At 42.2% G+C, this 27,126-nt stretch overlaps 1 protein-coding gene across 1 annotated transcript; it reads right to left on the reverse strand.

Moving 5' to 3' along the window:
* Window positions 1-4,815: 4,815 nt before the first annotated feature.
* ubald1a (UBA-like domain containing 1a) lies at window positions 4,816-27,126 on the reverse strand. Its single transcript, XM_044337315.1, has 3 exons — window positions 26,640-27,126; window positions 25,965-26,024; window positions 4,816-8,924 (listed from the first exon to the last, which is right to left on the reverse strand). The coding sequence occupies exons 1-3, from the start codon at window positions 26,745-26,747 to the stop codon at window positions 8,601-8,603; spliced, it is 492 nt and encodes a 163-aa protein (XP_044193250.1). The 5' UTR covers window positions 26,748-27,126; the 3' UTR covers window positions 4,816-8,600.

Below are 27,126 nucleotides of genomic sequence, written 5' to 3' on the forward strand. Positions count from 1 at the left end.
TCACCTCTTTAGCTCTTTAGCTCTCTTTAGCGCTTTAGCTTTAGGTCTTAAACATCCGTCTCTTTAGCTCTAGTGTGTTTACCAGAGCTTTTTGATGAACATTTCAGTAATTGTTTAATATTGAAAATGAATTGAAAATATTGATTTAAATTTTGCAGTTTTTGCAGTAGCACTGTATATGGTGGGATGTGTGAAAAACTAGTGTTAGTGAGTATATAGTACAATACAGTATAGTAAAATCTGAGCAAAGATTAAGCAATGGTTATTTTATTAGTGTTCAACAAAAACAAACCCCATGTAACTTATGTGTCTTATCCACAGAGGTGCCTCACAGCAGCTGTAGTAGCTAACAAAATAATTATCCTTTGATCTGTGTTAAAATGACAAGGTGTTCAAATTTTATGCGAATGTACAAAAATCTCAATTTCTGTGAGGCTGGCTTTCAAGCTAAAATGATCTGCCACTGGTAAAACAGGACAGCAATATATTAATCTCACAAATGACGCCAGTGGAGCGTGAGAGAGGTCTGATGAACAAACACAAATGTCAACACTTAATATTTTAAAGGTAAATTTGCATCCAATAATGCCTCAGTGGGGAACATTTTCTATTTGTGTTGGAGAACAAACAAGAATCCAAGAACAGAAAAGGTGCAGTCTGAGATGGGCTGAGTGATTGATGAGGCATCATTATGACACAGCTGCTCATTTTGTGAGTCATTTCTATCTGCTCTGAACTTTGACTGCCTTTGACTGGACATGATGATGCATCTTGTTCTCACAATGAATCTTGGGGCTTTTTCATTTGTTCTTGTCTCCCAAGTCACAGTCCAACAACCCATCGCCTGGCAAGTAAAAACCTGCAGACTTTATCTCTTTAATCTCCATATTCCTTTGTTTTTGGCTACTTTTTAAAAGATGAAATCACATTTGAAACACTGGCTGATAAATTTCAGGTGACAATGTTTTTCCAGGATATGAAATCTTTCATTCAGTTGACTTTTTACTACACTATCATTATGTATTGCTTGTTTCCCTCCTCTTTTAACTTTTTCTCTGTCTGACTCATATTCTCACTCCCTCTCCACCCATCTTTTGCCAGACGCTTTGTGCATGTATATATGATGTGTGTCACCTCTCTCCCACTTCCTGCTGCTAGCTGCAGCTTGTTCAGTGCCAAGCCGGAGCCTCCACCTTGTAGAGAGAACAAGGGGGAGGTGAGGTGCCGGGTTACAAACGCACCCAATGTCACTCTGTCCGTTCTGCTCCCCTGCTCACCTCCACACAGTGTGCAGTGTCCTCTGCCTTCCCCCTACCTGCATACTTTACAGACAACCTGTCCATTTCTACAACACTGATCCTCAAACATGGAAGCTGCTAATCTGATGCCTCTAAATCCCATGTTGCCACATGCCTGCCATACCTACTTACAATCCTACACCTACAGTACCTGTACTAGGCTTTCACTGTTCTTACTCTTAAAAAGGATCAGTTGGTTCAGACAAGGCCTTCCATTCAGACTGGCAGGCATCACTTCTGCAATACATTTTATATTGTAGTAGTTCTGGAGCCTCAACATTCACTGAGTGCCATTGGTTGACTATACTGTCATTCACAAAAGTTACACAAGGAAATTTTTCCATTTAAGGTTTTTGAATAACTTTTACCACAATCACGACTACATTGACCTTAACCATAATCCTCTTAGTCCCTGGATAGAGCATCAGTTACCACATTGTTCTTGCCTAAAATGTGCTTGACTTCAATATTATACGGCTGCAACGCTAGACTTTACCTGAACACTCCAGCACTGGCACGCTGGAACTTGACCAGGAAAGCGGAGGAAAGCTACCAGATTGTGGTCTGAACAAACAATTTTGTCAAACCCCAAAATGCTTCATGGCCAACACCGAGCCTAAAGCCTCTTTCTCAGTGGTTGAATATGCTTGTTGATGTTTGCTTAGCTTCTTGGAATAGTGTGCCACTAGTCTCTCTCAACCATCCTCATCAGGCTGAACAAGGGCAGCTACAGCCCCTACATCAAATATATACATCACCGGACCTGTTTGACCATGAACATCCTGAAACAATGTAGGATAGGCCTCAACCAAGCTGCATACATCATGCCTCTGGCCTTCCTGCAAATTGCAAAAGCTTGCTGGTGAATCAGTACTGGCCTGAGTATTGCACAGCATGGTACTCACAATATCTGGGTGAGAACTTCAGGTACTATGTAGCACACCACAATCTCACTTGGTCTTTGTCTTCTGCTGTAAACCAGATATCTACCAAACAGAGAACTTCCACCAGGTTTTGACATACTTTCTTTCAAACTTCTTTCTGTTCTGCAATCATGATTAACTACCTCAAAACTCCACCAAATGCACACCGCTCGAATGGGCCTCTATCAAGCCACAAACACACTACTGTCAGCAACAGATATTGACAGTCCTGCCAGCTGTTAACTCCAAAGAAACAAAGAGAGAGATTATTGATGAGTCCCTCAAGGGAAACCTACAACTCTATATCCTGTCTGACTGTTTACTAGCATCCTGCTGCTAATGCTAATTCTGCCTCACTCGAAACTCTGTATGTGGGCCCTTAGACTGAACAGCTAATCTGCTCTTTCTAAACCTGGCAGTGATACCCTTTTAATGAGCTGAATAAGAATTGGGTCCCTTACCAATACCAGTTAATATTCTAATCTGTGGCTTCCTATTGATCTGTCACAGCTCAGGTAGTACTGTTGTTACATCTAGAGGAATTACACTAAGCCTTGTAGCTACACCAGTTACTAACAAGCCACAACACACTGCCATGTGTGCCACTGAGTGCCATCAATTGCCGACACCGAAACGGATGCGAGTCATACCTGAACCTGGGTGAGTCCACATTGTCACCCAAGGTGTTGCGACCCTCGACTGGGTGGTGGGACCAGTCCTGGTGTCCTTTTAATGGTCCTTTAATTGGTTCCAGTTCATATAGGTCAAAACTAACTAAACAACTAAGAACTTCAGGGATGAGAGTTACTTTTAATGTATCTTCCCTATGCTTCCTATCTTTCCTGTGTTTCCCAATGTCAACATCCTACTTTCCAACAAACTCTAAATTTTATGGCACAAGGACTCCTATTTATCCCCGGAGTTCCCTGGAAAATTAAAAACAGCTCCTGGTAACAGCCAGTACGTGTACAGATAAGGTAAAGAATGAGAAACAGGACTGTAAAGTGAAATTAAAAACCGTTTCTATTTTGTGAAGTAATATAATTTTGTGCTGTAAAGCACTTCAGCTGATGTCCTGTAAAAATCCAACCTATAGTGGCTTACAATGTAAGAATAGGGCACAAATCTTATCAGCTATGGTCTCCTTTGTTTGCAGAAAATACAGTAAAAACAAATTTGCCAGCGGTAAACCTGTAAGTGCTGTAAAATAGATAACATAGGCGTCATGTTTACACATAAAGCGAGACAGGTGTAGTTATAGCGGGCCATCTGTGAAACTGTGTTGTGTCCACACCATCCACTGACCCAGAAAGCAATGTCCTGGTTTAGTGTGAAGGATAGAAAAACTGAACACTGAGTCGTATCACTCTACTGAAGTATAATAACAAGTTAGTCTTTTTATGACACACAGATAATTGAAGCTTTTACATCTGCTGTTCTAAATGTGTTGTGTCTGATAGCACATCCTGTACTGAGGTCAGAATAGGACATGAATCATGTTTTGTTTACACCAGCAGTTTGTTTGGACTAAATAGGAGAAGGAGTGGGTATTTAGCATGAACAGCAATAACCAAAATGGCTGAACAAAGAAGTGAGCTAAAGATGTCAACAAAGTAAAAAGCAGTATTATTCAGATTGTCAGTTTGAAGGCCCATTAGTCGTCTCAGTGATGACTTGACAAAGATTTACTGGTGACTTTGTTTATACTACCAATTACAGTTAGGAAAGAAGTGCAAGCAATAGTGCCCTCGAGACCCCTTTTAGTGCCTTCATGTATTACTGGGTCATGCTGCGCTGCTCTTGGACAAACCCTTAGTGTTTATTGCCATTCCTGTTCTCACATACTCAGATGCACCGCAGCACGCCATGCCAAGCCATCGGCATTCACCCGAGCTCACTTGCACACTCTCAGCAGCTCCAAGATTGGCAAAGTGGCACACACACACACACACACACACAAAACAATCAGCAAAGGGAACCTCTTTTTATTTCCTGTAGAGGGAGGAAGCAGTCGGGAGGTGAGCCGAGGACATCGAGAACTCTGTGACCCTCTCCTTTTCACCACCACCACCACCACCACCACCTCACCACTGGCATGCGTGGGTGTGTGGTGGGTGTTTATGTATTGCGTGCGTGTGGACAGCTGGTGTTTGTTTGTGTTTACATCTGAAGAGCCGTTTATTCAGGGAGGCGAAGATAGCGATGGCCGTAGAGCTGAACTCCCTCTTTCAAAAGCTTTTCTCCCTCTTCTCCTCCATTTTGGCTTTCATCTCCGGCCCTTCCATCTTTTGAGAGGGGGGGGGGGGAGAGAGAGGGAGGGAGGCAAAGGAACAGAAAAAGGTTTGTAGAACATGACTTTGTAGTCTGGCTGGGTGACTATATTAAATTCAACTGGCTGAGAGGTAGCCAAGCGAGAGATTATGACACATCCATCTTCCCTCTGTTATTACTGAACACACTGCTCTGCTGTCACAAGTTCACACAAACACTCACGACTATACGTCTTGATCAGGAGGGCCAAATGACAATTCACTTCCTTTGAGAAACCTCACATTCAAATCAACTGTAGAGCCAATATTCACACACATGCTGACTAGGTTGACATACAATATTTATTTAGGTTCACAAAAATGATAAGTTAATTATCAGGTAGTCCACAAATATTGTGGGAATGGTCTCATACAGTCATACAAGGGGGGAAACATACATGAGAAACCATTTAGGAACAGGCCCACCCAGAAACGCTCTGATTTAACCAAATAAAGTATGAAGCATGGAAAAAAGATGAACTGAAACATTAGTTTAGTCTGAATAATAAAAAAGAAAGTTGGTTATTTATTCATTATTATATCCATAATTTCCCTAATCATCTTATCTTTTTTAAAAAAGACCCCCAGCTATTCAAAATATCTCTTCTGTTATCTGTCGCTCTTCTTTAATTGAATGAAAAAATAATCCGAACAGGACAAACTAAAAAAGGGGGGCAGACCCTGCATTTAAAATATTGCCGTATATCAGGGTCATCCCTGAACTGTCCCCTCAGCAGTATCAGTGGACCAGGGACTGGTCGAAACTAGAGACTTAAATGTTGTAAAAACCCCTCTGAAGTACAGTATCCAAGGGTATATATATACTGTATATCTGAAAGTAGTCTGTAGTGTCCCCAATAGTCTGTGGTGGGCTTCCCAAAGCTGCCCTGCACCCATTTTCTTCTCCTATCAATATTTTGTTTCTCTAACATCTTGCCTTTAGTCTGAGACACTGATGATTCGACTCTGTAGAGAAACGCTCATCTATTGCATTTCTATCAGCTTTGGGGATGACACACACCACCCCACCCCAACTCAACCCCCTCCCATTAACATGTCTCGACCTCATGTATGTTTGCTACAAAAGATGTTACACTTTATGAACACATCATGCAAAGTGGCAATTCTGTTTACAAAGAGTCAAAGATGGAGTAGTCGTGTTTTTTTATATATATATACAGACGGGTGACAAATTAAAGGCAAAACCAACATAAAGTGTCTTGGTAAGGTGTTGGGCCACCAAGTGTCACCAGAACAGCTTTAATGCGCTTTAGCATTGATTCTACAAGTCTCTGAACCCTACTGGAGGGATAAACACCATTCAGCCAAAAGATATTCCTTCATTTGGTGTTTTGATCATGGTTGTGTAGAACGCTGACTAACACTTCGGTCCAAAATCTCCCATAGTTGTTCAATTGGGTTGAGATCTGGTAACTGGTGACTGAAGGCCATAGCATATACTTCACATAATTTTCATGCTCATCAAACTATTTAGTGACCCTTCGTGCCCTATGGATGGAGACATTGTCATCCTGGAAGAGACCACTCCCATCAGGATACAAATGTTTCATCAAAGGATAAAGGTGATGACTCAGAACAACTTTGTATTGATTTGCAGTGACCCTTCCCTTTAAAGGGACAAGTGGACCCAAACCATGCCAGCAAAATGCATAACAGAGCCACCGGATCTCCTCACTGTAGGGGTCAAGCATTCAGGCCTGTACTGTTCTCTCGGTGTATGCCTCACATGCACTCGCCCAGTTGCCAAGAATATGGTGATGACTCATCTGATCATATCACTTTTTTTTATTTTTTTTTACACATCTCTGTAGACCAGTGCCTAACTCTCAAATGTGCATTAATCTTGTAATGAGGGGTTTATGCACTGCCACCCTGCTATAACAACTCTACGTAATTGACGACAGACTGTTCTCACTGACAGTCTGATCACGTCCTGCACTGACATTCTCAGTCACCTGAAGAAGAGTTGCTCTCCTGTTTTTCCTTACATATTGTACTAATAAACAAGCATCACGGTCATCAAACGTGCTCTGTCGACCACAATGTCCAACCCTATTTACTGATGTTCTTCCCATAGAAGGAAATGATCTTAAAAGATATCACTTTAGTCACTGCTCCTATCGAAACACCAGCCAGTTGAGCAGTCTTTGTGATTGAAGCTCCTTCCATCTGTGCCCAAACAATGAGCCCTCTTTCAAAGTCACTTAGATCTTTTCCTCTTGCCATCTTGATACAAAATCAGAATCAACTGGGCCTGCTCAGCATTTTTATAAATGCCACAGAGGATGACTAGATCTAATTTTTTTCTCCTTTAAATTTAATCTTAGATTTCAATTTCTTTTTTAATTATAAAGCAGGTCTAGGTGCTCTATAAATACTGTGAAAGTATCAAAACACTCAGTCTACGGAGAAATGTACACTGTCTGTATTCAGGAACTGTGCCTTTAAACAAGCTGTTTGGACTTGTGTGAAGTTGTGATATCACAACTATACGCTCAACGTATCCCCTACCTCACCGAGGGCAGAGCTCACACACAAACACAGAGCGGAACAGAGGAGAGACAGTCGCAGAGGAAACACTGCGCAGTTAGTACCCAGAGCCCTGGTTTTACCTAGCTACAGTAGGCTACAATCTGTTACCTGTGGTTGGCCTGGGCATGTGTCACTCAGTCAGCCAATCAGAAGAGAGAAAACAAAACGGCCCATTTCAGGCTGAGTGAGACAGAGGGGCTGCATCTATGGCTTGTACAGCTGTAACTAGGTGCTTTTTGACCATAAAAACATGCATATGTTTGCAAATAGACCACAAAAATGAAAATATTAAACTGGGAAAGGGGCATAATATGACCTCTTTAATTTGTCACCCATCTGTATCTGTAGCCATTTTAGCTGCGTTTGATTCGTTCTTTAACAAAAAAAAAAAAAAAAAATCAACCTGAAGTCCCACCCACTTTCAAAGCCACCTCCCTTAACCTTTCAACAAAACAACAGAAGCATTATAAACGATATTATATTAAACCATGATTTCTCATTGTTCTTGAAATACCCAAATCTCCAGAAAAGTATACAGAGGACAGTTGTGAGTCCAGGTTTAAAACCGTGTCAGGAAAAGCCATCGCAGCGAGGATCAGTTAGCATAAACCAGAGTGGCTGCTGCCTTTAAGAAAAAACCTTTAAAAACATGTCCTGCGTCGTCAGCGGCAACGGTTGGTTTAAGAAGAATCCCTGATTGGCTGAGAGAAGTCAGGTGACCACCAGGTGAGGTAAGAAAAGTCCCACCTTGACGATGGGGATGACAGTATGGAGGTGTTTCCTCTAAACGCTAATGTGTGTGTATTTGTGAGTGTGTGTGTGTGTGTATTTGTAAGTGTGTGTGTGTGTGTGTGTATACATTTTGATTACAAACTGACCACCCGCTCACATGCGTACACATTCACACTCAAGTGCGTGATGATTTTTTTTTTGAGTCAATCTAAAACACTGCATTGCAAGTTCCTCTCTCCTCATGCAGCACAGACAGTTGCAGAAACACAGAACATCAGTGGCAAAAAACACCGGCAGAAAAGATGGAAAAAAAAAAAACCCTAAACAAAAAAAACAGAAAATTAAATTGCTGCCTTGAATGTCCTTGAACATCACATAGAATCCTTGGGCGTGACAATTTTTTTTTTTTTTTTTTAAATTTCTCATTTTTTAGTTCAATAATATTTCTCTTATCTATGCATTTACTTAGGAAAAACTAACAAAGATTTCAGTTGCTCTCTTATTACTATGTGTGTGCGTATCTTTTTTTTTTTTCTATTTTTGTATTGATGTTTGCATTGGTTTTCTCCTCTTCTTAAATTGTCCACGTTGAGTTTTTCTTGGTTTGCGTAGTTTCCTTCTCTTTTCATATCCATCCGTCTAAGCCACACCGCATCAGTTTTGGGAAAAAGACTGAAGCCCATTTTCTACCCATTATCACCCACCCTCCCCGCATTCATCCCCCGTTTCCCTCCTCCCCTCCCTCCCCGGGGTGGACGGGGGGCTTTTCAGTCACGTGCGGCCCTTCATCTCTCTGCCTCCATCGCTACACTAGCCTTCTGCTCAGCACCTGCGTGGGGGTTCACGCCCGTGGGCCAGGCGGGGCAGGGCTGCGTGGGGGGCTGCCCCTGAGTCCAGAGTCCCTGTGGAGGTTGCGGCACATTAGGTACGTTTGGTGAGACCCCCCAGCCGCCGACCTGAGGGGGCGGGGGTGAGGTGGCCATGGACGCGGCCATGGGACTGCCGCCGCTGCCGCTGTTGAAGCTCTCGGACGCCTTCAGCCGGGAGAACATGGTCAACGCGTCTGGGAAGTTGGGGGGCGTCGCTGGTGTGTTGGCTGGGGTGCACATCTGAGGATGAGGAGGGAGAGAAAAGATTATTGCAGAGTATTAGGCTATAAATGCTTCACATTTCTCATGATTAAGTTCATCTACACAGGATCGGTAAGAGTTCACCCTTCCTTAACATGCCAAGTCCACTCCTGTTTCAGTTAGCAGTTATTTCTGTTAGAAGTCGAGCTGACAAGATTTTGATAATCAACTTATTGTTTAAGTCAATTTTTAAGCTAATTTTTTTTAGGCTCCAGCTTCTCAAATATGAACATCTTCTGATTTTTATAGTCTTTCATGATATCAAATTGAATCTTTTGGGGTTTTGGACTGTTGGTTGGACAAAAAAAAAGACATTTTGAAAATGTTACCTTGGGTTAGTAGCACAATGTGATGAGCACTTTTCATTATTTTCTGACACCACATGCTTAATTAATAGATCAAGAAAGTACTCTGCAGATTAATCAAGAATGAAAAAAATTGCTAGGAGAATGACTTTTGACAGCCCACATGTGGTGAACCTGCTGGTTTCAGCAGTGGGTTAGTGTACTTGTAGTTTAAGAGAGAAAAATGAAACCTGTTTTCTTGCTGCACCACATTCTGTGTTATTGTACAATCAGTGGAGAAATCGGCATATTTTCCCCTTGTATAATGGATTTCTTCCAGTACGGTTGTTGACTGTCACTGTGAAATGATGAGGCTAGTAGGCTTCATAGAGGTTTTTGCTCTTTTATTACAACTGAATACGTTCAAAAATCTTCATAATGTTATGCTGCTACTGGCCTGTTATCTTCAAGAAAAATGAACATACACTGCCAAACAACATTATTCCTGAAATCTGCATCACAAAAGGAGTTTTCAACAGTGTTTAAATGTGGTTATTCTTGTCAAGGAGGCAAATTGTTTTATATAACTGAAGGGAAAATTGGGGGAATCCCAAGCACTCTTTGCTTTCCCCAGAGGGTCCTGATGATGACATTACAGCCCTTTGTTTACATTCACTTCCTGTTTCAACTGTGAAGTGGCGTCCACTCAGATTTAGCAGACTAGATAAACTTGATTGTCAAGAGGTAATGTAGCAGATCAGACTGAGAAAAACAGCTAATCTTGCTATGTGAACACAAACACACACAAACACACACACACACAGGCAAAAACACATACAGTCTCCTTGGCTTTCTTATATCCTCCTGTGCTCTAACCTGCTCCAACCCTCCTTTGTGCCAGCGCTGTTATTGTTCTGCTGCCAGGAGTTCTTTTAGTGGCGCACCCCGAGCAGTGCACACACAAAACACGCGTGTGCCAAAAACAACACTGAAGCTACCACCTTGTAGCAAACAGGCCATGTGAATAACATGTTTGGCTGCTCAGAAATAGTAAGCAGCAGCGTGTGTAAGCCTCTCACACACTGCTCTATGCTCTACTTCCTCCTCAATGTCCCCGTCCATTTGTGACCAGGAAAACAACAACCTACTGTATTCCACAGGGAAGCAGAGGTGGAACCACCTTTAGTCAGGAGGGTTGCCATCTAAAAATAAGAGCCTGGGCTGAGAGGCTAAGAGGGCAGGCACCTACATGAAAAAATAACCCTAAACCACCAGGTCTTAACAATGGAAGAAAACAGCTTGGCAACTCCCAGGAATAGGATTAAATAAGATGAAATTCACTTTCATTAAACTCCAACTGACATTGCAGAATATGAGCTTTCATTCAAATCAAATTTAACTTATTAAATCCACTTCATTAACCTTTCACTGTGCAGTTCGCATGCTTAAACCTACAAGTGGTTACATTATTAAGCACTTGAACTCAAATTGTGTCCTTAAATGTCCCCCAAGCATCTTCAAAGTTAGACTTTTTTTTTTTTTTTTCCAAGAATACAACAATGTCACTGACAACATCTTTTTAATAGATCTCCATGAATCAACTCTGAGAAGAGCAGCTGCAGTCTTACTTGAATACTGGACAAAAAAAATATTGAAATGCTGAAATGGGGGAAAAAAGGCTGGAAAACAATATTCCCCTTGCTGACACAGACCTCAGGCTGACCTGTGGTATCTAGTCCACTTTTGGCTACATCACCCAGGATGAACAGATTGTGACACACGGCCTTAGCACACAAGCAGCACTTCAGAAAAACAACAGAGTGACAGGAACACCATTCCTCCCTTGAGGGTGTAATTGGACCACCTTGCCCCCTAAAAGTGCTGCGGCTTGCAGGTTAGTCTTGCAAATATACAGTGTGGGGCCAGACCGAGCCAGGGGTTCTCAGAGTGGCAACGCTGTTATGAAAGGTGAGCGTGTCCACTGTGCACTCTGACAGGAAACGCTGGCTCATGTCTCTGAGGCCGTTTCCTGCGGTAAAGAGACACCCTGGAATGTTGGAGTGACCTCTACGGCCTTTCCTGTTCTTGGTGGGCAGCGGTGGAGGCTACTGGTTGGATTTCTTAAACCTCGTGATCTGTTAGAGTCAGTGTGGCTGCTGTTCAGGTGGGCAACAATAGATCAGGCCTCCATCCTCCTTGCTTACTGCCCAGGAATGAAAAACGAGACTGAAATGCTGACACGAGCCCTTTCAGAATGTCTGCAGAGATCTTTGCTTCTGACTTACTCATCCATAAACACACACACACACACACACACACACACACACACACACACACACAGATGAGTAGGTACAAATACACACCTACAGTCAGCTAACTGCAGAGACTATGCATCTCAGTTCAGTCCAGTTTGGACTTTTATTTCATTTTTAACAGTTGACCAAGACAGGAACGATGCGAGAGAGAGGCGTCATGTTTGCGTCTTCCCACCTCACACTCCTCCAGTCACGAAATAACACTGCCAAACACATCTTTACGTGTCTACGTGTGTGTGTGTGTGTCTGCGCAAGGGGACCTTCAGAGACGCAGACGGTATCGACCCACAGGGAAGAGGATCTGGTCCAAAGACACAGCAGCTGTCTTCTCTGCTAGGCTGTCTGAGGTTAGATCTGACTGCTTATCAGACACTTTCTCAGAGATAAAACCTTCAACAGAGCTCAGACCTGTCGGCATTCACAGTGTAAAGCCCTACTCATTAGTGTTACATGGGGACCTCACATTTGGGGGGGGCAAAACATCTGCATTTAGTACAAAACACATCAGTTTCCTTTTGAGTATAGCTGTGTTTTTTGTCCATATTTGTAATTGTGGTCTCCTTACAACAAGATCAGGTTTTACTGTCTGTATTACACAACCGAAATCAAAAAGCATACAGTATTACACCACATGATACTCAAGTGCTGTCTCTTGTCAGAGTAGAGAAAACAACACCAGAGGTCTACATGCTTTCCTGCGCGGAGATTAAAACCAGAGCTCTGGTGCAGCATACTGAGGAAGCAGGTTAGTGTGTGTGTTTTCCCTTGGTGTGTATTAAGCAGCCTAGTAGCAGATTAACTCTCGCTGCACTGAGGCAAGGACAGAAAAATACTGCAAGGGCTGCTGAGACCGGTGCGTGCAGACTGAGGTTCAAATCCAATTGGCTGTTGGACAAATGATGGGCACGTGGGCTGCTACAAGAGGGTTAATATTTCATTACAGAAAATCACTACCTGTCTGCACATACACGCACACGTGTTAAGGTGAGTGTCGACAGAGGGTCTGAAGTTGCATCACAAACTTACAAGCAACCAGTAGTGAACTATCTGTGCAAATATTGACTGAATGTATAAATATATATGTATATTTTGTGTGTCAGTTCAGTAGGTAACGCAGGAAAGTGAGAAGTCTGGTGAGGAAAACTAGCGACACAGTAAATTGTCTACTTCTAATTTCCAAAACACTACAAGAGTCAAGAGCTCATTTCAGGGAGGTCTGGTCATCCACTGCAGAGTATTTGTTCAAGATATACAGATGGAGAGACAGGGGGAATAACAGACAGCGAGAGGGAGTTTGTGTTCAAAACAGAGCCAACAGAGAGGTGTTGCCATGGGGATGGTTGTTATGAGGAAAGAGTACAGATCTCCCTGTTGACGGGACGGGGCTGAGGCTCTGCGGTCGCAGCGGCCCGGCCCTGTCCACCCTCTCTTCAAGTCTGTTTGCTGAGCCCAGCATGAGGAACACATGGCTGACGGGCAGCGACCGCTCCAAACATGCCTGGCCCGGACTGCGGTGAAGGCTCTGCGATCCTTAAACACTCCTCCGTTTGTGTACATACGTATGTGTGTGTGTGTGTGTGCGCGCACGTTTGTCCACAAACACAGATGAGCTGGAGTTATTTCCAGTCTAACCGACCACATTCCTAAGAAATATCAAGTGTGTTTATGCGCCGGGCTGAGAAGAGAAGCTTTCTATCCTTTTGCGTACTTGTGCGGAGGGTCCAGTCACGTCTCGCGACCCCGACTAACCTCTTTCATGTGACTTTTACCTCAGTGCTTCTATCCCGCGCACACACACACACACACACACACACACACACACACTTAAGTCTGTCTGGATGTTTCCACCCAGCTGTCAGGAATTTTAAGCCAAATTTTGCAAGAAATGAAAAGTGATCTGCTTGTTTCCCTTGATTTAGTTGAGGACAATAAAAATGCTTCCTTATTGACCAAAAATGTCATATTCAAGTAATAATGAGTAAGTTAGTGTTTGGTTTCAGGGAATGTTGGCTATGTTTACTCCAAAAATACACATGATGAAACAGCAGGTTGACAATGATGATTTTTATATTATCACACTTTTTTATAATATCTCTGTGTCCTGAGGGACATTTGAACTGTTGTGAAATTATAGTAAGGCATTCATCCAGCCGATCTGGCCGAGCCTACATCACTACTTGTACGCATTTTGTCTGGTTTTTGACACAAAAACATCTACTTGAAGAAAGGTTAAAAAGGTTTTCTTGCTGAATATATTCAACATTCCTACCTTCATGCATCACAATATGAAACCCAGCTTCTTTTTCTGCATCATTCCCTCTGCAGTGAACACTGGTATGAATCTATGACGTGTCGGTTTTCTCTCCCTTCTCCATCTTTCTCTCACTTGCCTCTCCCCGTCTCCCTCTCCCTCTCCCTTCACTCTGTGGCTTGTTGCTTACAGTTCACACATTGTATGTCAGCGCTTGCAGCGAGCTGTACTGAGAGATCTGTGAGAAACGAGGATCACGGTGAAACATGCGGCATGAAGTCTCCGACCTCGGGACCACGTTCTTCAAAGGATTTGGCACCATAGTGAACACAGACATTTTAGATTTGCAAATGTCTCACTAGAAGTGGATCTTTTGACTGGATTTTAAGATTTCACCTGATGTTAAGTATATTGTATGCTGATAGTCACTAGACATAATGACTGTCAGCAGAGTCTGATGAAATATAGCTGAAAGAATTCTCTTCTTCACTCTGATAAATATAACCACGTGCAAAACGACAGCTGGTCTGAAACTACAAACAAAAGACGTTTTTTAGACTTGTTGTAAGCCACTTCTTAAACTTTTTAAGAATAAGAAATTATGAAATGAATTCTATTTTTCATTATAATACATGCTGCCGCTGACTGGACAATGTGAATGTCAGAAAATGTTCCTCCATAACAAGTCTGTCAATTTCCAGGATAAAAGAGGGTCAACGACTGCGAAAACAAGATTAGGTGTCTGCACTGATGACTTGGTTGCTGTTGCTATGCCACCAGGCATGAACACTTCAAAAATGTTTATTTGGCTTATTTGTTATGCCAACATACCAAACTACACCAACACAAAAAGCTGTAAGATAAGGTCTGGTACTTTTTCCACAAGTTCTCAGACATTTTACTGCCAAAATGTGATCACTGCCAAAATGAAATGCATTGAACAAAAATGTTAGTTGTATCACTCCATATATAAAAGAATACAACACAACATCGTGTCAAAATACACAAACTACCTTTACACACATTTCCACCGAGGGAAACGCCAAAATTAACTCTCCATACTTTATTATTACAGAAATGTGTAGGATTCTTGGAATCACACCTCCACACTGTTTATGGCAAAGTCAAAAAGGCACTTAACCTTAATCCAAGTGTTCCACTGAAGCTGCTAATAGTACACAGTAAAGGACTATTAATGGGTCACGCTGTGCATTGCTGAGGAAGAACAGCGAGTTCCCGATATAAATTAAGGTTGATAAATAATATATATATATATCTATATAGATATATATAGATATATATATATATAAATCATATAACAGAACAGCATAGCAAGATATGAATAGAAGACACAAAGTAGAGATTACATTTCCTTTAGTTGGTGTTGAGTGCTGGATGTGTGGGAGGATGCTTGTGTTCCAGCAGCATCAGGTCTAGATTAGTCTTGAGTGCATTTACTTCAAGCATGTTTGAAGGAGTTTACATGCATTCTGATAAATTCTCACTGCTCTTGTTTGGGCATGTGAGAACAATGCCATTCAAAACCTGGCAACACTGACAATGCAGGTCCGTGTCTGTGTCCAGGAACAGCAGTGCGCTCCGTATCCAAGAGAACAGAACAGTAGTGGACATTATGTGAGACGGGTACAACATCAGGTCAAATATTACTTATTTTACACACCTTTCCAGAACTGACAACACAATCTCAACCTGAGTCAGCCCCAAAACCATCACTTCATGCCCACAAAAGAATAGCTAGAATGAAGAACTATTAAGAACTTGAGGCTGGAAAGCCAAAATTAACAAGATAAACTGAGGTCAAACTTGGCCTTGAGATGATATGAAATGCCTCCTAAATATATCAGGTTACTGGCAAAGAACACAGACACGTCATTAATGTTCAGACAAGTTTATGGGAACTGGAATTCAATGTTTTGTCTCCAACATTGTTTCCCAAATCTGTAACAGATGACAATTTACCAAAACTCTGCCCAATAAACAAGCTACTTGCGAGTCCATGTAAGTGAAATTCAAGTCCCCGTTCACTTGTAATCTGACACCATAAACCTCAATGAACCAACAAAATCAACTTCCATTTACAGATTGTATCAAAGAAATACAATGTAGATGTGGCTGCAGCCTGGTGTCATTGATAATTTAGTGTCATTAATGTAATGGTGGTGCTGATTCTGAGTGATGCACTGTGAGGATTGTGAAAATGAGGGATAAATGGAAGAGCAAGGCAGATTACAAGTTAATACAAGACAGACTGGAAGAAGCACCAGACAGACAGAAATATGGAGTAAAAGGGGAAAACAGTGAAGGAAATAATTGAAATCAACAAAAAAAACAGAAGTGGGGGCGGGGGCTATCAGCATTAGTGGTGTTTGAGTCTGTTGTGGGGACCGGTCTGCGGTGGAATTTGCAAAGTACTGTTCTCTGGTCTATGTCAGACTTTTCATACCCAGACCACATCCATACAACAGAAGTAACCCCTCTTTCAGGTACGAGCTTCTCTTTTTGTCTTGGCTGGTCAGAGTCCTTCTCCTGTTCAGAATTACACTGTTCTGTGTCACGTTCACTCTCCTCCATGTTTGTTTGTGTTGCCTTCATGCCAATTTCCTGCCTGCATCCGTGCCAAAATATTTCCGTAAAGAGTGTGATTTACAACATCACCAAAAAAGAGATACAGCATAATAGTGCTGGGTGGTATACCAATTTAATTTGCCGTAAGATATATTTTTTTCATATACCGCCATACCGGTGCATTGCTGAAATACTTGCTGTTACTCCTCAAAAGGCAGCAAAATATATAATCGCCACAAAGAGCGCTCTTGTCAGGGTGTATCTATTGTCAGTGTAGAGTATATTGAGAGGGAATCCCTATTAACTGTGTAACCTTCTTACTAACAGTTATAACTTTATAACACAACAATTTGTGACATAAACAATTTGTAACACTAATAATTGCACATTTACAAAATAACAGTGGCGAATGGCTTGCTGGGTACAGCTAGCTAGCTAGCCAGGTAGCTCTATTATTGAGATTTGGTTGAACGAGGTCCCACGTATAATGATGGTTATCGGGGCAACGTCCTTCAGCCTCCTACTGTTTTAGGAGTAAACATGATTTTTACATGAACCCCTTCAAAAGTTTGCAAGTCTGAACAAAAGCAAACACAGGAACTAGCCGCCTATAGCAGCATTATGGCTAACTGCATAGGTTTGCACGTCAGTATGTACGTAAGCTATGGAAAGTTCAGCATCTGTTCATGCTAGAGAAGTAGTAACTTAGTAGATGAAATAATATGGCTTGTGTCTGCAAGTTTCCAAATTGCAAGAATAAAATGACAAGATACACAGTGAGCAGTTTTCACAGACTACCGCTGGATGATAGAGACTTGTATACTGTAATCCCTCACACAGTTACATGTTATAGCCACATTTTTCTGACCGTGTGGAACTAAGCGTTTGATCCAGCCGGCCTCGCTCTTTTCTTCCACTTGATTTTGTGGAGATAAAACAGTCTCCAGGACAACGATGTTGATAAACGCTGTAAATCTATGTGTAGTAGTTACACAGCTGGGATTCTCTCATCCGTGGACACTTCTAGATTTTCCGAGTCTGGCATCAACAGGTCAGACTCTGCAGAAAAAAAGTTTTCCTCTTCACTTGTCAGGAGAGCAGTGACTACACCAGCAGTTTGTCTGAGGTAACCGTTACTGTACGTTGACTTTCCTGACGGTCCTGTCGCCTTTTTGCCTCCATTCTTAATTTCTCTTCTTCCATTTGTTTTAGCTCCTCTCTGTGTTCTGTGGCTCAAATAAATACGGTTGACCAGTCAAAGTGAAATGACTCACAATCATACTCATAATAGTCCATGGGATAAACTGTCATTGCACTTAGTTGTTTTTGTTTCCTTACAGTCTAACCGCAGTGAAAGTCAGCCTCAGACAGTTAAACAAACTGGCGATGAATATGTGGGTGGTTCGGTTAGCCGGCAAACTGCCCTGGACATAGACCTCTGTGCAGTTAGCCATAATGCTACTACAGGCGACTAGTTCCTGTGTTTACTTTGATTCAGAGACAAACTTTTAAAGCGATTCATGTAAACTCTATGTTCTCCTGACAGTAGAATCAGCCACTATAAACCTGTATAAAGGCCTAGCCATGCAAAAAAATAGAAAAAATACCGTTATATACCATGTACCCGCCTGAATCTTAAAAATATGTGATAAAAACTTTTGGTCATACCGCCCAACACAACCATATGGTATAAAAAAAGTGCAACAACTATTTTTATGAAACAGTAGATGACAGTAACTAACTTGCAGTAAACAACTTGCTAGCTTAAACCGATGACAAACTGCTAATTCTAAAACAAATCACATACTTCAGAGATACCCCATGCTGATCTCCAGCTACTGACTGTAAAGAGGGTAAACAAAACTTAACAACAGAACCTCCATCTATTTCTGCCTACATCCTCCCAAAGCTGCGTATGGAACTGCCATTCCTTTACACCTGTACCGGTAGACAGAATAGTTAGCATCATCAAATCATCACAATCCAATCAACCTAAACCAGAAAAGCAACTCTCTGTTTTTTTCATCCCAGCCTGTAACTCCCGAACATGAAGGTGACTGTCAGCTATTTATGGGAGTGGCTGGATGTCAGGACTAGATGTTTCTTTCCCGAACTAAATAAAAGAGGCTGACAGGTGCTCCTGAATGTTTCAGTCAACTCAAGTGACTGTCCTCTCCCTTACCACCACTGACCCCCACTCATTCGACCCCAACCAGCTTCCAGCAGCAGGGCCCCTGGGTGCTTTTCTTTTGGATAATTTATGCTTCCTCGCGTCCTCTCTTGTCCGTCCTCTGGTTCATGACCCGGAAACCGATCTCCCTCCGCCATCATCAAGGATCTTCCAATCCCTTAAATGCACCTCAGAGGAGACGAGATGCAAGGAGAGAGGAGGCTCATGGAGGCCTTTGGAAACAGGAATGACGGCACCAACCACAGCTTTTCATATTTATTCATTAAATAAAAATGACTAAATCATGAATCAATTATAAAAAAACACTTTTGTGACTTTATTTTTCTTCATAAGCCAAAAGGCTCCCCTTTTCTTCTTTTCTGTTTTAAGTGTGTGTCAGCTCCTTAAGGAAAATATGACGCACAGCTGCATATCATCCTGACTCTGAAAAGGACATCAGACGTTCACAAACTAAATACGCAATATTTTATTTAGATGTATTCTGCAACAGCTGCTTTTATGGCTCCTTTTCGTCAGTTCTGTTCTTTCGTAATTAACGGATTTAAATTGTCAATTTGTGTCTTATTCTGTGACAGCCAGATGCTGCTAGAGATCTATAATCAAATCATTAAAACATTGGAACAGTTATCAGGTGTTTTCCTTCCAGCTATCACTATGTAGAAATTAAGAAATTACAGCTTTAAGTGTTCATTAATTGTACATTAATTTTAAGTTTAAACTTTTGAGTAGTTGCCGTCTCCTCAGAATGACTTTGGAGTGAGCGAGGACGTCCCGTCTGATGAATTAAATTCCTCCATCCTTGCATCTCTCTCTCACTTCCTCACTGGGAGGAGCACATGACGAAGAGATGCAAGTGAGGGAAGTGAGGAGACACGTTTGCCAAATGAAAAGCACCCCGAGTCTGTGTGTGAGTGAATATAACACACACACACACACACACACATACAAGCAGTTGGATTTGTGTTCCCGAGAGACTCGGTTGATCATTAGCCAGGCCGTGCTCCATTTTTTGTGCGTAGTTTGACACTGTATAATGGAGGAAAGAGAATGAGAAAAACAAAAAAATACAGAAGCAATGACACAATGAACAGCAAAAGAAAGCAGCAATAAGCAGCAGATGGGCAAACTGGGACTGAGTGGAGCATGTGTTCTGTTTGACCAACTGCACACACTGCGCTGCTTACAACAATGGCTAACAATAGGTGTTCAGTGGCCAACTCATATCTAGAAAAAGGAGTTTGGCCTGTCGACTGGTACACAGGCTGGCAACAGAAACTACTAGGCCAAAGGTCATCATGGGGGAGAACAAAACACGATTACGATGCAAACACTAAGCTTGCCAAAAGATATCTTTCTTAAGGCTACGCATACACTGCAGATCAGGTTTAGTGTTTCTCTCACCTCACATGCAATACATAACTTACATTTCCTGTTTAGTGTCAGTGTCCAATTTCAAACAGAACTACTGAACATTATCAGAGCAGAATTGTATTTAAAAACTGAAGTCAGAATTTCACAGTGTAACCGTCACAATCAGTAAATTGTATTTATCCGAGGCTGCAGCATACAGAGGCATAACTGATGCATTTACACAGATGACAACAAATGCAAGGATTGGGGGGAAAAAGGCAAATAGTTGGGCTGGTAGTTCCAGGAGATTTCTCAATACAACTGAATCAGCAAATGTTTGCAGTTTGGCCAGTTTAATTTTGCAACCTCGCACTGCAAATTCTAATCTAATATACAAAGTGAAGAGCAGAGGCAAAGAGGGAAGAGGATCGATCAGACACTGGTGAGGGGTCAGGGGCCAGGAAAGCATGAAAAGGATGGACAAGGCTTGTTAATAGTGGGACAAGGTACTAGTGAGACAGTGTGGAAGAGTCAGCTGACCTGAGCCTGGCTGCAGCACTACTGCTAACCTGAGAAAACAGGCCAGGGAGACACAATATGACAACACGCTCTTTATGCAACAGAGACAAGGCTCCCATGTGCTGCTAGCCCTAACTCTTGTGTGTGTGTGTGTGTGTGAGTGTGTGTGTGTGTGTGTACTCAGTGACTCCCAGAATCAGTGTGAAACCCAATCCAACTCCACTGCTCATAAACACATCTGGTCCTTGCAGCCATCCCACATGGATTCCCATAGCCTGAGTCCCTTGAGCCAAAGTTCCTGTGTGTATGTCTGTGTGTGTGTGTGCGCGCACACGTCTTTGTGTGTGTGGTTAGGGTTCTGGGAAGCCGTGCTCCTGGAAACATGCAGGGCAACACGCTGGAACATGCAGCGCACAGGCCAAGCCTCTTCAGAAGTGGCTAACTGCTTGGCATGGCTGTATGAAACACTGGTACAGGCACACACGGACACACACACACATACACACACACACATATCCAGTATATCCAGGCACAGATGCATGCACACCCATTAACAACATTAACAGATCAAGACATGATTAATTCTGAAATCTGACACACATTGCTGCATGCACACCCATGGGATTATACTGTACACACACAAACTCATGAAATACAAACACACAAATAATGGCAGATAATAAACTAGATTTCACCTCATTCAACACTTACACATCTGTAAGTAATGTCTGCTGCAGGACAGAAAACACCTTGTTTCCATTGTGGCAGAGACACAAAGTACCTCTGTGTTAACTTAGTTATTGTATCTTCTACCCAAATACCTGGCATTGCCCTGCTATTAACCAGTTTCACAGTAAGTGCAGGCCAAACAGTCTGCCTGATTTTCTCTCTGGTCGACAAACGTCCACCATCTACCATCCATTCCTCCGTCTCTCACAGTGTGATAACAAACGGACAGAGGTTGAGACGGGGAGAAACAGGAGCAGACAGTCGTCTATGTTGACACTTCATGATTTATGACAGTAATTATACCTCTGCTCTTCTGCATGGGCACACCGCACACTTCAAATCTCAGTGGGACGAGATCTTACGTGGATAAGAAAAGTCAGGATTGCTAAAAGATCCTTTTTTTCAAGCCACACCCGGACACCAAAACCAAATATTTGTAGTTACCAGAAACAACCCCTCACATACACACACTAAACCCTCCTCCTGCTGGGTGTTCATATTGCCAGGAAAGAGCCTTTACAACAACCTCACACCCACTTTTATCACTGCCATGCAGTGCCCAATACTGTTTTGCTACGTCACTGTAACCAGTCAGTCGGAGCTGACCGTTGCCCTTCATAAAACCCCCGCTTTCATTCACCTTATGCATGATGCCAGTGACTAAGAGCAATTACAGCACAATAAAAATAATAAAAAAATGTTATCTTTTAAACCATGAAGTCATTTGGCTGCAGTATGTAGGCCAGGCTGGGTGGTACTGGTAAAAGTTCCTCAAATGGATACAGTTCAGGATGACTTGAATTTGTATTTTTTTATTTAGCTGATATGCTCATTCAAAAAAGTAAAAGGGAAAGTCAAAATCAACAGCACCTGAACAAAACTGTTCAGAACATAATGTGACTGTGAGAGAGAGAGAGTGCCGTGACAGCAAAAAGAAGCAGGAGTTAAAACAAGAACTAAAAGTGTTTCTTTGTTTTTACTTCAATATAAGCATATCAGAGTGAGAACACGAGGCAGAGGTGCAGAAATGATTCATGAGGGAAGGGAGAATGTGAAATATTCCTTAAAGAGATCATTTTTATTAGTCTGACCTACTAAAAACAACATACTTTTCGACACCACAGTCCCGACTTTACTGCATGGAATCCACATGACCTCACCAGATTGTCTTTAATGGGCATAACTCTAAGCAGAAATTACACACATGTAAAGCAGGCTTTGTGGCTTAGTTAGATCGTTTCTCAGCTTAGTCACATGATGGGGGTCACATGTTCCCGGACGGCAGTGGAAGTCATCCAGCTGGGCTACTTCCTCGTCTGTGGTCACATGAGGATTCATTCACTTCATTGTGGCTGTAGGAGCCCCACATGGAGAAAAATTAATCATGGAAACACTGATATCGGAGTGAGCGTCAGTGTTTTTCCTGCCCATATTCATAGAGACACTCAGTAACACAGTGTCCAGACTGGATCGATCAAAAACTACCATGACTTAAAAAATGATTTCCCTAAAGATTCTCGTGTGTACTAGTTTAAGAAAATACTTCTCCCGCACACAAGAAACCACTTGAGTTAGTATTTTGACAGCTGGCGTTCCAATTATGAAACAAAATATAATAAACAAAGTATCAGAAATAGCTCAAGCTCTATATTTGTCAGTCTGATCAATTTAAAAATGACTTAAACATGAATATTGTAAAACAGGAAACATGAATATGTATGAAACCCAAAAAAAGACAAAGGTGCGATACGCATAATATTTGATAAGAGGGATCAGCATTAAACAGCCAGAAGTAACAGAAATACAACTCCAACATCATGCATTCTAAGTGTGAGTGAACACGCCGACTGCTTTGAGACTGATGCTAAAACAAGACGATGAAGACCGGCCGTGATCAGAAAAATTCTCTAACAGGAAACATGAATGGGTAATTTAATTCCAGAGGTTGATGTTTTGTGTCTGTAAACAGAAAGAGACAGAGACGAGAGGAGAGAGTACACAGTAGAGAATGAGACAGGGTGCTGTGTTCCTAGTCATACTGGCCCCCCTCTGCTGTGAAAGGGTCCATTTTGGGTGGGTGTGAGTGTTGCATCCTGACGGAATGTGTTGCGGTTGCAGTGTTTGTATGGGCAGGGTGTGTGTAGAAGCTGAGAAAACTGGGAGGGGTTGTGTTAAACACAGAGCAGGTTAGACTGAAGCTGAGGGCCATCATCGAACGCTAATGTAAGCTTCAATGACTTCATTCAAAAAAGAAGAGATAAATGGACAATCTGTTCAAGACAACAACATCCACACATGGCCTTACTGAAACAGACACACTGTATACACGTAAGCAAAAACAAACAGTCTTAAAAGCATGTCTGTGCAGAGATTGCAGCTCTTTTCAACCTATTCTCATTCCCAGGTCGTCAAATACTGACACTTTGTCACGCCCATCGGCATCTGATACTGACGCACAAGATAGCCTTTAGCGTCTGTATGAGACGCAATCAGTCTCATGGCATCTATTTTAGGCATTGTGGAAGTTATATAGAAGTCTGTCGGACTACCCTGCACATTGAAAAATGACACTAAAGGGTACCCAGTGCGTTAAAAGTGACGCTGAGGGGCGTGACGAGTGGAGAGAGAGAGAACGGGCTGCTCTTCTACATCATGTGCCGAAGCACAGACACTCCCCTGGGTCTGGGATTGCTAGTAAAAGGAAATTATAATGACAAGAGCTTTAGCTAAATCCTCCAGCATTCACAGTATTATACAAGAGTGTACTGGTGAGTGGGCCAACTAACCTCACTATTTGATATTTAATAGAGAGTATAAACCTCTTATACATACAAAGCACAAATGAAGCATTAGTGAAGCACAGGTAAACAAAATCAGACTTAAAAGTTGAATGAAATGTTGAATAAAATGTATTTCTTAAACAACAATCCAAGATGATTTCAATTTTAGACAGGAAAATGATTTGCTTACGCCACATTCAGCTTCATGCAGCCACATCCGGGCTTCAACAGTGACAATTGTATAAACTAGCTCACTGAACAGTATCCACAAACTAAGTGACCTACATGACGTCCTAACCTGCCAAGAACTGCATGTCTATAGGCTATCTGTTTGGGCTGTTGGGTTTGGGGTGAGGCTTATAGCCAAATTAGCAATCTCAAGGATGGGGAGTTTGTGTTGTGACACAAAACATTGTCGCTCAGGCATGTACAACAGAAAATGTAACTTAATGTTGTTCATGTTTACTCTAAACTGAGGAGAGAGAGCACCGGCAAGAGAGAGAAAGAGAGAGAGAGAGGGACAGTTGAGAGTGAGAGGGAGCGCAAAGTGGATTAGATCTGTATACCAATGAACACTGTGGCCTGATAAGCTGCAGGGAGGTTGGACGTGCTGCCCTACTGTAGTATCGTTGTGTGACTCACGGACATACACGCAAACATGCATAAAGTACAAACGCATGCATGTAAAGTACACACATTCTGACATATGCAAAAAAGGGAATATGAACTTGTGATTACACAGGAACATCATGTCTGTAACAATAACACTGCACACACATAGGTGCTCTGAGTTCTGACTTTCATTATCCAGTGTCTGCAGCAATCAAGCTCAGCCCTATTTGGCAGACAGAAGAGGACAACTCTTGGCAAATTGTTTACTCTCTAAATTAAAGTGAGACATTTCATGAGCTAAATAGAGGATTGAGATGCTCTTATTTACCGATCAGATAATAAAGGAGGTTTGGCTTTCTTTCTTGTAATAAAGCCTTTTTTTTTTTTTTAAAATGATTCAGCTCAGTGTGAGCCATTTCTGTGCTGACTAGCAATATTGCAAAAAATCAAATCCTCTTTTATCCTAAACTCTCTCCTCGAGAAACGCAAAGCTAAAATGCTCAGCAGTCAGATGAAACCGGTAACCGAACACGCACATACAAACATAGTGAGAGCTTTGACAGAGCTCACAAAAATGATCAACAATTTCTTCCAAATCCCCCCCACCCACCCACCCACCTCTCCGCCCCCCACATCCACATCAGGCTCACATCCAGAGGGGGCAGCTGTTGCTGGATGCTGCCATGCATGCAGCTGCAAACAAAGGCTTGTGTGCTGCCAAAGTGGGCTGCTGCTAAAAGCTCAAATACTGCTAGTGTTTCATAATGTTCAAGCCCTGCGTGTGCGTGTGTGCGTGTATGCTAGAGTCCTAACGCCTTCCAGTTTACTCCGCTATGATGTGTCTGCCCCTAAAAGTCCCTGCTGTGTGTCGTGTCAGGGGCAGCAGCAACCCAATCAGGCAAAACATCAGAATAACCCGAGGCAAATGCAACTGCACGAGGGTCTATTTGTGAGAGGCAGCTGTCCTCTTCCTGGAAAGAGACTTTTTTCTCTCTTACCCAGAAACTAAGGGGCCCCTCCTTCAGTTGTACACCTCAGTTGATACAATGAAAATGAGGAATTTCATATATCTACACTTATCTCTCTTGCTCTCTTTTTTTTTCTCTCCGATACACACATACACACAGCCTCTCTCTCTCTCTTTGGCTGCTGCGGCTGCATGCCTGCCTGTGTGTTTATTTCTGGAAGCTCACAACATGGCCGACATGTGCTTTGTTATTGTTAGTACAACATCATCCCTCTTGGCCTATAAGGGATGTGGATCGCCCCCACATACCTCCCAAAACAACACTGGAGCTTTAAAGAAATACTGTGGTAAAATTAAGCTTGTTAGTATTTCATAAACAGAACAATAAAGAGTATACAAAGTATATTATTTCACCCCCTCCTTTCTCTCACTCACCATTTGATGATGATGGCCATATGGAATATTTGTTTCTTGAAAAAAGGCACTGAGGGCAGTCTACAATAAAACACAGAGAAGATGAATGACATTTTTTATATTTCAGACAGGGGCATTGTATTGCAAAAGGGCACACAAATTATCCAAACATCGCTCATTTCACAATTTAACGAGCTTGTGGCGAAGAGAAATCAAACGCACAAGCTAAATCTATATTTGGTTCACCGCAGACTAAACAGTTATGTATCAGACTACTCTTTTTTAGGCTGGTCGATACACCACGGCGGTCATCTTTATTGCTAATAGCACTCGCTGGTCGGATTATAGTATTTAATCTAGAGTAAAGTCTAATTGGATATGCTAGCCGTACGTTTCGCCCTGCTACGTCTGTGTGTCCCCTACTGATTTAGCGCACAAAAATGTCCACTTTACAAAGGATGAAAGGAAACCAAACTTCTGGGTTTGAAAGAGGACCGACTCTGGTCACCTAAAACGGACACATAGATAACACTAACGCTTTGTTTTGTGTTGAATTTCAAGAGCCTAAAAAAGTGCCGAGAGGCAGACAGACAAGCTCCAATCAGAACTAACGGTCGGTCAGACATAAACGTTAGCCGTGTAGCTAACGTTATCCTGTAAAAGCTTTATTATTTTTCTTTTCTTTTTTTCTTTTACCTCGAACTGCCAGTGTGCCGCTTGCAAAAGCTGCTTCGCCTGGTCTGCCGCACAACCCGCCGTCAGGACGAACTGGTTAATCATGACTTGATGTTTGAGTTCATCCATTTTCGACGAAGCCCGTGTCCTTCCCTCGGCGGCTGGCTCTGAAGCAGACTTTCGACCGTTTTTCCTCTCTTTTCTTCACTCTAGTTGTATTCCGTTTCTCTCCCTTCAGTCGTCCACCATTACAGCCGGTTGAGCAAACACAAATATTTACTGTAGGAGCGGTAGTGGAAGGAGCATTGCGTGATTGACAGAAGAGCCAAGCCAATCATATGAGAGCGTCGCCAGTGGGATTTGTATGCTAAAACTGGAGGGTCTCGGACCGGCGTCTGATGCGGGCTTATTTTTGATACTTAAAGAAACGTTAAACGACAGCTTTTTATCTCAGCGAGTGCGTTTTAAACAATGACACAAATGTGGCTTTGAAATTGCCGCAGAGGAG

This window comes from Thunnus albacares, chromosome 20, assembly GCF_914725855.1.
Source record: "Thunnus albacares chromosome 20, fThuAlb1.1, whole genome shotgun sequence".
Taxonomy (NCBI): domain Eukaryota; kingdom Metazoa; phylum Chordata; class Actinopteri; order Scombriformes; family Scombridae; genus Thunnus; species Thunnus albacares.

Bases quoted from the DNA above. Each gene is read 5' to 3' on its own strand.
- ubald1a (XM_044337315.1), bottom strand. From the start codon at position 26,747: ATGGATGAACTCAAACATCAAGTCATGATTAACCAGTTCGTCCTGACG. The intron at 26,025-26,639 runs GTAAAAGAAAAA...GTTTTATTGTAG, and splicing joins CGGCACACTGGCAGTTCGAG to ACTGCCCTCAGTGCCTTTTT. The intron at 8,925-25,964 runs GTGAGTGAGAGA...CCTCATCCTCAG, and splicing joins ATGGCCATCATCATCAAATG to ATGTGCACCCCAGCCAACAC.